The 15,328-nt window shown below is 32.7% G+C and overlaps 1 protein-coding gene across 4 annotated transcripts in view; it reads left to right on the forward strand.

Moving 5' to 3' along the window:
• CDK14 (cyclin dependent kinase 14) overlaps positions 1-15,328 on the forward strand; it is a gene marked incomplete at both ends in the record, with an annotated part of 470,170 nt that overhangs the window by 291,088 nt on the left and 163,754 nt on the right. For all 4 annotated transcript variants that reach the window (XM_084229436.1, XM_084229437.1, XM_084229438.1 and 1 more), the window contains one exon: positions 1,855-1,978. In XM_084229436.1, the coding sequence (XP_084085562.1) occupies positions 1,855-1,978 (124 nt within the window). The remainder of the gene's footprint in view (positions 1-1,854; positions 1,979-15,328) is intronic.

Genomic DNA, 15,328 nt, shown 5'->3' on the forward strand with positions numbered 1-15,328 from the left:
GTCCTTGCTCTTCTGCTTAATTGCTGTGGGACTATGAGAAACTGTGCGGGACTATGAGAAACTATGCTCAGCTTCCTTATCACTGATACAGAGATAATAGTGATACCTTCTCTATTAACATTGTTACAGAGATTAAATTATATTCTATGATGCATGGATGGGCGGCTGGCACTCTGTGTCATCCATTTGTTAAACTAAAATACATTGTCATCATTAAATACACACTCATATTCTGATAAATCTCTGCTAGACCCAAAAATCAGTTAGCACCATGCAGAATGACAAATTTTCTTTTCAAAATCAGATAATTTTTGAAGTCAAGTTTTTTATGTGGTCTTCCTTTTATTGTTTGCTCATTTGTTTTACATTTTGAAAACAAAAAGTAGCTTTGCTCAGTGTTTCTCCCTGCTATACTGAAGGAATATGGATTTTTCTCAAGAAATTTTAAGTTTTTTAGAATTGAAGATGCAAGGAGTATTAGAAGTAAGACATGAGACTGGAAACTGCTGGTGATGGTGTTATATCTTTTCACCTGCTGCACAGGAAGAAATGAGAGGGAGAGTGACGAGAGAGGTTTGCTTTCTGAGGTTCTCGAATCAGTATTTTATTGTAAGATAAAACAGAACAGATTTGTACTTTCTGATACTTAGATTCTGATTACAATTGTTCTAGCCCTTCATTGTTCCACAGCATACTGTCACATGCAAAGATTTTTTAAATAAATTCATTTAATGTTATTACCAGGTATCCACCCTGTAAAAATTTTACTTAGCTTTTTTTGTCTCTATTTAGTTGGCAAATATTCCAGAATGCTAGATTCTTGGGCCTTTAAAAGTTGTTATTCTTTTCTCTTTGAATATTCTGGAATCCTCCTAGCACCAGTCTTTGACACCTAATTCATTTAATATTTTCCTGAAACTGTATTTTGTTATTATCCAGTTACATAGACTAGAATATCAATAATACTTAAAATGGTTTTATTTTTGCTTTTGGAGACTCATTTTAAAAAACTATGTCAATTAGGCTTATTCTGGAAAGTAAATTTTTCATAAGCAGAATATTGGAATGCCATGCAAATCACTTTTTTTTTTTTGGTTGTCAAAATGGAAACACTTGATTTAATACAAAATGAAACTAAACAGAGAGGTCCCTAAGTTATTTCTTAAAAGTCAAAGATATTACTCTTGAATTCTTGATTTCTCTGTTTTCTGTATTTCCTTTCCCATAAAGATGGGTCAGCTCTGTAATTAGTGAAGGTACATGTCTGTCTTTAGGCAGTAGCCTAATCTCTGTGGCCATATGTACAAAGCAGTATAATTACAATGTAGTATTAATTGGATCATGTGACTGTTTTTGTTTTAATTATTTTAAGTCATCTTGTCTTTCCATTCCTTAAAGCATGCTAATGAGTGAATCTTTGGGTACCATGTTTATGTCATTTCTATGGAATTAAAAGATGTGCATATTTGCTTAAATTTGGTTTATAAATGTCTGTTCTTTTTTTTCATAATGCTGTACATGTATGTTTTTTGTCTGTCACATCAATTTAGACCTGAAGAAGTAAAATATTATAAAGAATCGAATGTGTGCATTTTGCTTAATCTTTAGAACGAAATTGAATTTTAGATTTCTTTTGCTAAGGTGTCACTTAGCTGGTTGACAAAATATGTTGTTAAAAATATTTTAGATTTACTTCTTAATAAATTACAGATTTCTATTTCTTCTGTTTAATTTGATAGGAAATTTAGTGATGGGTATCTGTTTTCACTATATGCAAGTACTTGGCACACTGTATGTAGAAAGTGGCATTTATCTGTGTTCATATTTTAACTTTTGTCTTCTTATTTTTTTCAGTTGTTTTTATTTCAGTTGCTGCGAGGGCTGTCTTACATCCACCAGCGTTATATTTTGCACAGAGATCTGAAACCACAGAACCTTCTGATCAGTGACACGGGGGAGTTAAAGCTGGCAGATTTCGGTAGGAAAGCGGTTAATTACCAGTCTATTTTGTCACACTGTGAGAATGCCAGGCAGATGGTGGCACTGCATTTGTTTAGGTGCACTTCTTCTATCATTATAGATCATGGTGCAATTTTGGGGGGAGTAAAGGAATCTCTTTGATCAACCAAATGTTTGATAGATTTTTTTAAAAATTCAGATTGCTTGTCAGAGTCTTAATCATAAGCATAAATCATATTACATGTATTTCCAAAGGAAAAGTTAATAAAATTTTAAGCATAAAATATATTCAAAGAAATCTAATTCTTTTCACATTTTATTATGAAATGTCAAACACACCGAAGAATAAGGTAGTATATATGCCCCCTTTATCCAGCTTCAACAATTTATATTGTCAGACTTGAGAAAACTGGAATTAAGCCTGGGCATCCAAAATATATTTAACAGTATATGTTGCCCTAAGACATTTTGGAAAAGAGTCAAAGTTTATTTCTTAAATCTCTCTCTTTTTATGTTTAAAGCTAGGGGACAATGTTTTAACCTTTCTGGAAGTGACTTTTGTTTCACAAATTCTCAACAACCTCACAAAAGTTGATTCCAGTTTTAAAGTTGAGGTCCTGACTTGGGCCCATTATATCATCCCTTCTTTAAAAGTTTTCACCTTGACTTTTTTAGAATCTTTCCTCAGACGCTGTTCTGAGCACCCAAAAAGAAGGAAACTAATGTCCTTGCTTTCTTTCCTCCTGTCAAGACTGACATTTCTGCATCTCCCTGCTCACTGTCACACCACAGAGTGAGCTGATTCCCAGAACTGGGGACTGCTGATGGCACCAGGCTGGGCTGACAGTGCCTTGCCTCAATTATACTTGAATACATATTCTGATTAGAAATTTGTCCCATTAAGAGTGAAATGGAAATATTACCCTTGAGACATAAAGATGCCTGAGGTTCAGATATGCGCTTGGCTGAAATATGATTAACTTTTCCCACCCCACCCCCCAATAAATATAAGCGAGCAGGAAATGTTTTTTTCTTATTTCTAGGTTAGCAAAATGTTGAATACCTTTGGAATGTATCTACTTCAGTTTTGTTAGTGCTTTTTTTTTCTAAAATTAAAATAAAATGAAAGCATGAATAATGATTTATTACAATACTTGCTCTCAAGTATTGTAGTCACTTGTTCTCATCTAGCTTGGTAAATTAATAAAGCTCTGTAGTGTCTGCTATATTGTCAGATTTTAGCATCAGAATATTTGGCTAGATGTAAAGTCTTTCTATAACAGGGTTGAAAATAATGGAGAATAGATAGATTGAGGAGAGATTTGCAGTTGCTCATATGCAAGGTTATTGGTTTTTCTTGGAACATATTTTATAGTCTAGTATCAGTAAAATAAGAGTTTATAGTGATTTTCTTCTGGTGCGTTGGTATACCACAAGGTGTATGTTGGAGTAAATTACTGTATTGAACATTCAATTTTATTGAATGTGGTTTTCTTGTGTATTTGTGAAGTTGATTTTGTTTGTACAACCAATGGTATAAGAGTCACTGTAAGTACTTATTGGGGATTATTTTTTAATTTTTATGAAGGCATTTTTATTATAATAAGTAAGTTCATCTTCAAAGTTTTGTAGGGATCTTGAGAACTGACTTTATAATATTGGATACAGAAATAAATTGACATATTAACTTCAGACAAATTAGAAATATTTTTTACAAAATCAGAAAAATTTAAAAGTGTGAACAAATAAGAGATAACAAGTGTTCACATTTTTGTTGTTTCTTTTTCCACTGCCTTTCTACTCCTCCTCTCTTCTCTTTTCGTGATTCTTCTACCTATTATAGGTCATCAAATAAGGAAGCATACTGTTTTATAAACTGTTTTCACATAAAATTTATCATGAACATGTTACTAAATATGAAAAAATAATTTGTAGCAGGTTAGATTTTTCCTTTAACAGCCAAAAAAATCTCATCTTTTTATACAATCCCTTGTCAATATTTTCATTCTAATTGTTGTCTATTATGCACAGTCCTGTACTGAACATCTTTGTAGAGAAAGCTATTATGCAATATTGAGTTTTTGCACATTTAAGCATAAATGTGCCTTCCAACCTGACTGCTCTGCAGAATGGTTATGCCATGTGCTTTCCTCATTGTCACGAACTAAATCTTCTTGCCTGGAACACACACTTGGCGTGCGTTCTTTGTACGGAGTGTAATGAGCGAGACTCATTCACCAACTGACAATTTCCCCCAATTAATTGTGCATTATTTTTGTCTTTTAATTTAAGACATGCAATTAACTGTGATTTACTGCTCTTGGGCACGTGTTTGTGTTTGAGATGAAGGAAACACAGTTGAAGCTTCAGAGAAGCTAGACAGTCAAAATAGGATGGTTCCAGGCAGCAGAATAATTAGTAAGTCTAGGTCTCAATTCAGAGTTTGATGTATGAAGAGCTTTAGAAAGAGTTTCTTTGTTCAACCTTCTTCTCTTATATGAAACATACCGTAAAATTTTTCATTATAAGAGACAAATGAAATCTGTGTAATTATTGTTCCCATATTGTAAATGCTGCTGCTTTTATTTGAAAAATATTTGGAAAGAGGGAGGAAACTGACAATTATTTCATTTGTTCTTTGTGTCAGACCTATGGAAATTCTTGTTTCAGTGTCTTTTAAACACGGTAAAATGCAATAATCTATATTTTGAGGAGACACATGTGATTCATAGTGTTAGGAACTTGCCCATGCTTAATTAATACATAGCTGGCTGCAAAGCTGAAATTCATATGTTTGACCCATATCCTTCAATCTCAAGTGGCCTGGGCATTTAGATGTTTTACTTTATAGAGCTGCCTGGTGTTGATGCTTTATATGCATGTATAAGTGTGGTATGTATATATGTGGTTTTCTACGTACAACTACAAGTCTAATACCAATGTTATGAAAGTAGATTGCACTAATAGCAAAAAACCATGTATCATATAATTTAAAGAACATTTTTTCATTTAACTAATTCAGTAGTAATGAGTGAGTTCAGCCTTAGCTCTTTGGAGATATTACCTGATGAACAAGGTAAACCAGACAATAATGCATTTATAGGTTTAAGTGGAATGCATTTCCAAATTCCAGATGGTTAAAATGCTGTTACTATTTTTGCTTCTTGTAAGAAAAATCATAGTTAAGCATTTTGCTGAGACTTGTTTCCTTTCTGCATTTTGAATAGTGAAGTGTTCATGATTTAGAATTGTCAATGACTTTCCAGGTTAGTCCTATCTGAACACAGTAAAATAATAGAATTTTGTAGAGTTGCCTAGACTCATTTCTAAACAAGATTCATCTTTACATTATCTATGGTAAAATAACATTTCAAATCCCTTATCCAGCCTATGTTCTATCCTTTCTTACTCCTTTCACTTTGACTGGAATCCTCTTCCTCCCAGTTCTCATGTGGTTGCTTCTTTCTCATCATACAAATCACAGATCATATGTCACCTGTTTAAAGAGACTTTCTTTCACCAAATAGAACCTTCCTCATTAATACCATTCAGTTTAACTTTATCAAGAGCACTAATAGCACACTGAAATGATATTGTTCATTTGTTTATGCTTTTTTTTTTTTTTGATTTTTGCATCTGCTACTTGCTTGTAAGCTCTATGAGAGTAAGGACATGGCCTCTCTTCCTCACTCTTATTTATTTGTGCTGTCTAGCACCATGTTAGGACCTAGTAGGTGCTCATAGTGGTTGAATGAATAAAATTGATGCATGTCTGAATTGGGTATTAGTGTATAAACTAAAAGTTACCTGAATTTGCTAATTTTGGCTTGATTAGCTTTGGCAAACTAGAAGTTTACAAATTAATCTCTTCCAACTCAGCAGACCTTAAATGTACTGTTGTGGAGAGCAAAGTTGTGTTGAATCATTGAAGTAGGAGAGCTGAGAACTGGCTTGTGTCTTTTAACAAATCATTCATCCCTCTGAACCCTAAGCTCCCCATCTGAAAATAAGAACATTCTAGGATCCTTTTTTCATTAGTTTTTTTTTTTTCATTTAAATATTTTTAAATGAAACATTATAATATTTTGTAGGTTTTAAGTATACAGCATATTTTCATATCTGTATATGCTACATCATGTTTCTCAGTGTAATCTATAGATTCAATGCAATCCTTACCAAGGTTTTACCAGAATCCATTTTTTAATTTTATTTATATTATTTACATCATTTTTGATTTTTGTACAATGTATGCACTCATTAGTTTTTTATGCTATACATTTCTTTAGTTATTGATCTATCTATAATAACCAAGTATTCATTGGTGGATAAAAATGAGTCCTTTGAATCTGGAATCAATGCTCTACTATCCCCCCTACTTTTTTATTATAGTTTCTGTAAGTTCAAATAAATGTGAGACACACTTTTGTGCTGTGCATTAAGGTCATGTTAACAGCAAGTAGTTGAAGTTTGACAAATAAATACACAAATAAATTCACAGAAAAGTAATGTTCATTTGTATTGTAATAGTATGAAACTTAAAGGTATTTTTTTCATGTAATATTAAAACAAAAATATGAATGTAGAATTGTGTCTTTCTGTAATTCCTGCAAGATGGTGGTGGTGTCATGTACATTTCCTAGCCATTCTTCCACTAATTTTAAGGGTCATGGCCTACCTACATGGGGAGGCAGCTGGGTTAAATTAGCCCCTGAAAAAAAGAGACTATAAGAACTCTGTAATATAAGCTCTTAAGGTCTTGGCTTATTTTACTGATTTTCTAATGCAGAAACTAAGTTAAACTGTTCTGTGGTTTTAATCAAGTAAAATGGCACAAGTGTCTTTCCCACCAGAGATTAAAATATTACCTCCCTAATGTTGGTAGTTTCCTCCTCCAGGCTGTTTTTTTTGTCTCAATTTGAGAAAGAAAATTATTGTAAATCACATTTTAGATTAATTTGCAGAATACCCTAGAGATGGAACTCCGCAAAGGCCATGGTGAGTGCATCGTTTGTTTGCTGTGTGCCTTTCACAATTCATGTGGGGACTAGTAGAATACAGAAGGAAATCAGCTTCTTTCAGAAACAGAATAAAGTCTGTCAGTTTGATAAATATAAAGTCTCTAAGTCCCCAAAGTATAGACCTTCAACTATTTTTGTAATCATTAGCATATAAAATTCACCATTGAAGCCATAGTTTTAAATTTAAAGTAGATGTATCTTGACCCATTTCTTATGGCCTCTAGGATTCAATTTTACTATATCTTTGTTTTAGACCATACATTGTTTGCAAAAATATCTTTATTTTTCATCTATTTGTAAAAGGCCCCTTAAACAATTTAACTGTGTAACAGTTTAACGCACAAGTAATTTTAATGCCAAGTTGAGGTAGTTGCTTTCATAGAGATTTGAAAACTGAAGAATATTTTTAGAATAATTGATGGTGCTATAATGTGAACCGAAGGAAGGGCAGTTATCCTCCTTATTTTTTTCTAGATTTTGTTGAACCTCCAAATCAGATGTATATATCTTAAACTCTATCAAATAGATTGCCAAATTACATATTAGAAATAATTTTTATTTGATTCCTGAACTAAGCAAAATTATTTTCCCCAGACCCATTATTTCAAAGATGTGGTTATCCTTTTAAACTGGACTGTTGGTATTTAAAATTATCTTCTTTATGGTCATGAAATCATCACTTATCTTCATTATTTAAATATTATTGAATATCTCACTCATCCCTTCAAAAGTTTCCGTGTATTTAAGAGTGATCATTGCAACTATGATTATGATAATGACTTTTAATTATATTATTTTCCATTATCATATTGTAACTTTTTCCAGATATGTTAACATGTTTCATTTATGAGTTTTCTCCCTTTTATATAGGCTTTCTTTTTTTAGAGCAGTCTTAGATGCCCAGCAAAATTGAGCACAAAGTAACCATTGTCTCCACACATGTGTAGCCTCCTCCTTTGTCAACATCCACGATCAGAGTAGTAAGTTTTTTACAATGATGAGCCTACAGTTGACACATCAATATCCCTCAAAGGCCTTAGTTTACATTAAGGTCCATCATGGTGTTATACATTAGATGGGTTTTGACAAATTATAATGACATGTATTTGTCATTATAATATGATACAGTAGAGTTTCACTGTCTTAAAATATCCTCTAAAAAACTCATTTATATGAGCTTTAAGCAACTCATTTATATGAGTTTTTTTAAAGCTGTAAATGGGAACAAAAGGGAAATATATGAACTGCAACTAATATGCATATTCTACTCTATGAGAAATCACTCTGTTCAGTCACCATAAAGCAGATTGAAGCAATGTAGATAGGGGTTGATTGCTAAGAATGGCAGCTTCAAACTCTATGGAAATGAGAAAATTCAAATGAGCGTTAGTTCCTTTTTAGCCAAATCATGCATGTGAGGTAACAAGACATCTTTAAATGCAGAACATACTGCTGCAAATAGGAATGATCATCATCTTTTTTTTTTTTTTACTGTCAATGGAAAACTGTAAAAAAGGATTTCAATATGGGGAAAATAGTATGCATTTTTCTCCTATGCAATATGAAGTCATAATTGTTAGCCATAAATCTGATACGTGAGTCAAAATGTATTTACGTATCTTTAGAAAATGTCTGCATATGGAATGACTGGAACCTAAAGAGTTTGCTGTGATGTTTGAAGTTCAAGAATTAGAGATGATATTAACAAGAGTAGCGCTGAAATGAACCTTAGAATTGTGTAACACCCATGTCCTATTTGAGGCATCAACGATTATAATTGAATATGGGTTTTTTATGTTTTTTTAATTAAAGGTCTATTTATCTTTTTTGTTTATGTATTTTTACATCGTTGTTAATTTTTGTGCAGTGTTTGATTTCTCCTCTCAGGTGTTGTCCCCATAAAATTACCATCACCAAGGCAACCTTGAACCATCACCGTAGACTTGTGCTCTTCCCTCCTATTTTGATCTAATTTCCTCCCCCCTCCCCTGATGAATGTCTCCAATTCATAGTTTGAATGCTAGTTTTGTCTTTTTTTTTCTTTCTGATCCCTTTTATGGTTACCCTATGTTCCTCCTATAAGTGAAACCATCTAATGTTTTTCTTTTTCCTTTTGACTTATTTCATTGAGCATAATCCCTTCCAGTTCCATCCATGTTGCTGCAAATGACATAAGTTTCTCTTTTTTGATTGCTGAATAGTATACCATCGTGTATATATACCACATCTTTTTGATCCAGTCATCTGTTTTGGGGCATTTAGGTTGTTTCCATATTTTAGCTATTGTGAATAGTGCTGCATGGAACATAGGAGTGCAAGTATCTTTTTGAATTGTTTTTGTGTTCTTTGGGTAGATTCCTAGCAGTGGAATTATTGGGTCATATGGTAGATCCATTTTTAGTAATTTGAGGGTCTTCCACAAAGTTTTCCAGAGTAGTGGTACCAGTTTGCATTCCCACGAGCAATATAAGAAGGTTAATATGAGTTTTATTAATAGATAAGTGTAAGAAGTTGCTTAGTGGTTAGCAGTTTACTAAAATCCTTTATTTGTGGATCTTCCCCATCTCCTGTTATTTATTGTCCAAGAAGCCACATTTTAAAATGCAGCCCAAACTAGACTCTGCTGATATGTGTCAATACACCTGATTTATACAAGAATCTTGTATAAATGACAGTGAAAAATTGTAGTCTAAAACTCATGTTTTCAAAAATTTTTACTGAAAGCAGGAAACACCAATTACCAAGGGAAATTGAGATTTGCTTCTGTAAATTCTGAAAGTTTAACTTCCTTTAAAAATTTGCGATTTTAAACATTTTTTCTACTTCAATATGATTTGGTTCATTGTTAGTTTGCTTTCATTTTTTTTAATGGTATATTAACTTACTGTTGAAATAGTGCATATTTATATTAAAATATTTTCTTCTCACTTTGAATAATTTCTTTTATTGTAATAGATAAACATAGGAAGTTAGAACTTCTTTTTTGTTGTTGTTGTGATGAAAGAAGAAAGTACTGGAAAATTAGTAAAAAGCAATTCATAAGTGATGATGTGTATTGCTTTGAAATTTTAGGTAAGTATCTGGAAGGTATTCTATGTTTATTGCATAGTATAAAAATAACCTTGATGTGTATAATCAAGTCTAAAATAATACAACTTTTTTGCAGAAGTACTTAAAAATAGGGCATCTTTCTATTAAATATCTGTCAAGCTATTTGAAGTGCTAAATTTTATATACTTTTTTATTGAAGTAACTGCCTTATAACATTATGTAAACTTTAGGTATTCATCATTATATATCAACATCTGTATATGCTATTTTAAGTTCACCACTAAAATCCAGGTCTGTCCTTATACAATTGAGCCTTTTTTAATATTTTATTTTATATAATTCTTACATCATTTTTCATTTTTGCACAATGTATACTTTTTCATTTTGGTTATATTCCCCATACAATTGCACACCCCCCCCCCCATTTTGACCCTAATCCTTCTTCTCCTCACCCCTGCCCCACCCCCATAGTGTGTCTCTGGTTTATAGTTGCTTGTTGATTTTGATTTTTACTTTGTATTAATTAGTCTTTTTCCTGGACCCTTATTTAGGTTTTCTAAATTCCTGCTATGAGTGAGACCATCCGGTATTTTTCTTTTTCTTTCTGACTTATTTCGCTGAGCATGATCCCTTCTAGCTCCATCTATGTTGCTGCAAACTGCATGTGTTTATCTTTTTTGATTGCTGAGTAATATTCCATGTGTGTATGTACCATATCTTCTTGATCCAGTCATCTATTTTTGGGCATTTGGGTTGTTTCCATAGCTTAGCTATTACAAAAAAGTGCTGCTATAAAAATAGAGGTGCAGGTGCCCTGTTCATGAGACTCTTTTACTCCTCCTGTAACCACAGTTTCATCTTGTGGTCTTTATAGTCTTTATTTTTGTTTTATTAAGCTCATTCATTTTGTTTCTTTTTGTACCATATGTTAATAAAATCATAGTGTTTATATTTCCCCATTTGAGTTATTTTGCTAAGCATAATACCTCTAAGTTCATCCATGCTATTGCAAAGGTCAGAATCTCCTCTTTTTTTATAGCCAAGTTGTATTCCATCATGCATATCCACGTCTTCTTTATCAGGTCATCTGTTGATAGACATTTAGGTTGTTTCCAATTCTTGGCTTTTGTAAATAATGCTTCAATAAATATGTTAACATTGTGCTTATTAGTAAGTGACATTAAATTATTATTAGGAGTATTCATGTCTCTAGAGTCATATAGACTATTTGTAACTTACTTAATACACACGTATGGTTAGTTCCTGAAACACGTGAAAAGGTAAAAGCACTAACCAAATGACCAATACAGAGGTCAAAGTAACACAAAGATGACCTTGTGTCAGCTGAGCACGATGTCCCTGTCATGAAGGCAAGAGGAACCAGAATACCATTTCTCATTAAATCATGAAACTCTGGAACTAGAACATGAGTCTTAAGGAATTGCAAGAAATAATACAAAGAGTGTTTGTCATAGTAGACTTTTAGAAAGCCTCACTGGAAAGTGAAGTTGGAATGGAGCCTCCATAATTTATGAATTAGAAGGAACTACCCTCTTTATTATATTCCTGAAAGAAAATTAAAGCATCGAAAAGCCCTGCGGGCAGAGGGTGGCTGAATTCCCTTAAACAGTGTTCCGCTTAAGAGACAGCAGTGCTGGGCAGTAACTGAAAGAAAATGCCCTTGATGCTTTCAGCTGGGAGGAATTACCTTTAGACAGGTGGAAACAAACACAACTCACAAGTTCAGAGCAGGTGGAGCGGTGACATATTTGCTAAGTGGCAACATTTAAATCTAAAAGAGAAAACGTATTACAAGGAAGCAAATAAACCCCAAAATAGTAAAAAGGAAAACTGAAGTACAGTATCCCAGGTGGTTACACTCTGGATTCTGGAGCCAGATGCCTGAGTTTGATTTCTGCCTCTACTTTACAAATTGTGTGTCCTGGGGTGAGTCACTGCACCTCTCTGTGTCTTAATTTAACTGTTTGAAAATGAGAATGGACATAGTAGTACTGGGCATCTCACAAATTTGGTAGAAAAATTACATAATACCTGTTCATCATTTAAGGACGGTGTCTGGTTAATAGACAGTCCACATAAATGTCCTGTTTATTATCATCGCATTAAGATTCAGGGGTAGTCAAAATGCTGTTTCTTTTTAATGAGATTTTCAAAAGTGAGAGATGTCTTCATGCTTTCCAGAACAAGGATATGAAGTGGAATGTTGTGGTTCATTCATTCAACAGATTTTTGATGAAAGCTACTTTATACCCCGCACTGTGCTTGCGTCTGGGTAGAGTGGTGTTCAGTTCTTTCAGTGCTACTCTAAGCTTTCTTTATAGTCTTCTGGTCACTATTTTCAATATCAGTTTTTGTGTTATACAGAGATGCCCTAGTTGCTGTTGAATATTTTTAAATGGCCTGATATTTAAATTATCATAATATATATTGGATTTTTGGAAATTGCCTTTAAAATTGCCTCTATTTTAAAATATAATTTCTGAGATTCTGGTAAGAAAAATAATTATCTACACATCAACCTGAAAAGGTTTCTGTTGCCTATAATAAAGATTTACAAATATTTCTATCACAATGCCACTCAGTTTGTTTACCCGGGCAAAGGGATTAAAGGTAATTTAATAAGAGAGAATCATTCTTGTGATACAATTTTTAAAGATAGATTTGTAACACATCATTCTTTGAGAATAAAATTATTCTTCGTATTAATTTTTTTAGGAGGCAGAACACTTTAACTAACCAAGAAGCCACTGGTATTATATATTTCCCTCTCATAAACAATAAACAAGTGCTTCTGCCAAATACTCATTTTATTTTTATTTTATTGAGATATGATGACAAAATTTTCATTAGGAGAAAGCTGTGAGATTAAAATAAAATTTTTGTGAACCACAAGAAAGTTCTATCCTAGTGAAAGATGATTATATCCTAGTGCACACTCTAATAAAGAAATGAGTAAACTCTGGACTGGTCTGATCACTGCTTCTGTATATTGTCAGTGTTTGTGGTCTCTTAAGAGTATATCCTCCTACAGGAATTACTTTTACATTGTCAGGCAATGCACAAATCTAAATGGAGAGTGACATATTGATTTCTAAGAGCTCTGGAAAACACTGAAAATAGTTTATCTGAAAACAACATAGGATCATTATAACTAGTCTTTTGGGATTTTTGCAGCAGTTTTTTTTTTTTAATTAGTTTGATGTCAAGGTTTATTTGACCAGGACATAAAATCTCAAGGGAAAAAATATACAACTAGAAATATGCTTAAATTAAGTGATACACTTGTAATTTTCAAAAAGGTTATGCATAGATTATCAGAATGAATAATTTAACATAGTGTTACACTGTAAATTCCTTAGCAAATTCATGTATCAAGAATTTTGTAGCATATATGCTTTATTTCAATAAAAATACTAGTATCCTACATTTCATTAGCCTTAGCTATGAAACTTACAGTCAATTCTTAAAATTTTGGGAATTGCTTATTTGTGAGTCATCTGATCATGAGATATGGCCATGATCTCCTGCATATAGGCACCTGTGCTGTACAGTATTGAAACAAAAGATGAACAGTTTGTCTAATGCAAGATTATAGACATCATCTAGACTGCATTGTCTGAAAGCATTCTATTTTTAAACATTGACTCCAACATTTGGAAGCATTATAGTAGTTGAATCATTGAAACATTTGTTCTGAAGCAGTTGACATTAGATTGCTTTTAGGAAATGAAATTGATTCAAATTTCAGTCATTTCTAATAATAATAATTATAACAGCTTTTTGTAGTTCATGAAATGATTTCATAAATCTGATTTTGTTTTACTTATAACCCTGTGATGTAGAATATATAGGCTTCATTGTCCCCTTTTAAATGTGAGAACATTGATTTATACTTGTAATATTAGCTCAACTTGGGCATCAGATTGACCAATATTTTAACATTGACATTTGTGTTGAGTCTATAGGCCTGAAAGTAATTCATTTTGAAGTCACCTTCTTTGACATTTTTAAAATATCATTGAAGAGTATTGAAAAAGATACTTGACTTTCATTATTATCGGTGATCTTTTAAATATGAAAATTATAGATAAATGTTTTGCTAGATAGCACTTCATCAGTGGGAATCACTATACATGGGCTCTTTGATCTTCCAATTAGCGGAGAAATTTATCAGAAATTTGAAATTGTCTTTGAATTACAGAATGAATGCCAGAATCAACAGAACACTTTTACCTACCAACTCTTCAGGGTCATCTATAAATTAAAAGCACAAACATTGTCACCTTGCCTATTCATTACCAAAACAAAAAAAAATTCTAGAAATCAGGAATATGCTAATGAAAAACAAAAACAAAACTCAAAACCTTAATTTGAAGTGACATGTGACACCAAGCAGGTGTTTCCCACTTCACTTCCTCTCCCTGCTACCCTCCCCACGCCCAGCTCTCTGTCACTGTTGGTTCGGGTAGTAGGGGACATGTGTCATGGATGTGAGAAGGGACTGAAAGGAAAGAAAGAATGAGAACTATTGTTTTGTCTTTTTCTTAGCTATAAAGTGTTTTGTTAAGAAACACAAGTGCATAATTTATTTTCCTCATAAATATCCCATGCTTAGTGTATTTAGAGAGATGAAAACCCAGTAGATTATAAGATATTGGAAGTAAAACTTATTCATCCTTTTAGCATTTCTGGAGGGAGCCAGACAATTCCTTCCAATTAGTTTGATGGCTGTTGCCGGCTTTGAACTCTTATCCTGCCGTCTTTTTACAAGGCATTCTGAGCCAGCTTTTGCTAGTTATTTATTTCCTTTGTCTTTTTTTTTTAAGAGAAAAAGCCAAGAAAGAAATTTAATAACATGTATATTTTCTATATACATGGGAGAGACCCAGCATCACTAACTCCTTATTTCTTTTACTGCGTGTATAAACCCAAAAAGATATTTTTAAAATTGTGGTCCATCCTCAAAATTAAAAAATGTTCCTTGGTCAAATCAATTTAGAATAAGCTGTATGTGTGTCTTCTCCACTCTCCCTATCCAGTGGAGAGCCACAATGTATATAGCTAGTGATTAAATACCTTTGAGCTTTCTGCAGTTAAAATAAAACCTGACATTGAATCACCCAGATTTATTTTATTAAAGACAGCTGTTTGACTATGTGGGAGCTACGTTGAAATATTGGTGTATTAGTTTTCGTTGCCATGTAGCAAGTAATCACAAACTAAGCTGCTTAAAACAACACACACTTATTCACTGTTTCTGCAGGTCAAAAATCTGGGCA

The sequence above is a fragment of the Talpa europaea genome (assembly GCF_964194135.1).
Source record: "Talpa europaea genome assembly, chromosome: 3".
Taxonomy (NCBI): domain Eukaryota; kingdom Metazoa; phylum Chordata; class Mammalia; order Eulipotyphla; family Talpidae; genus Talpa; species Talpa europaea.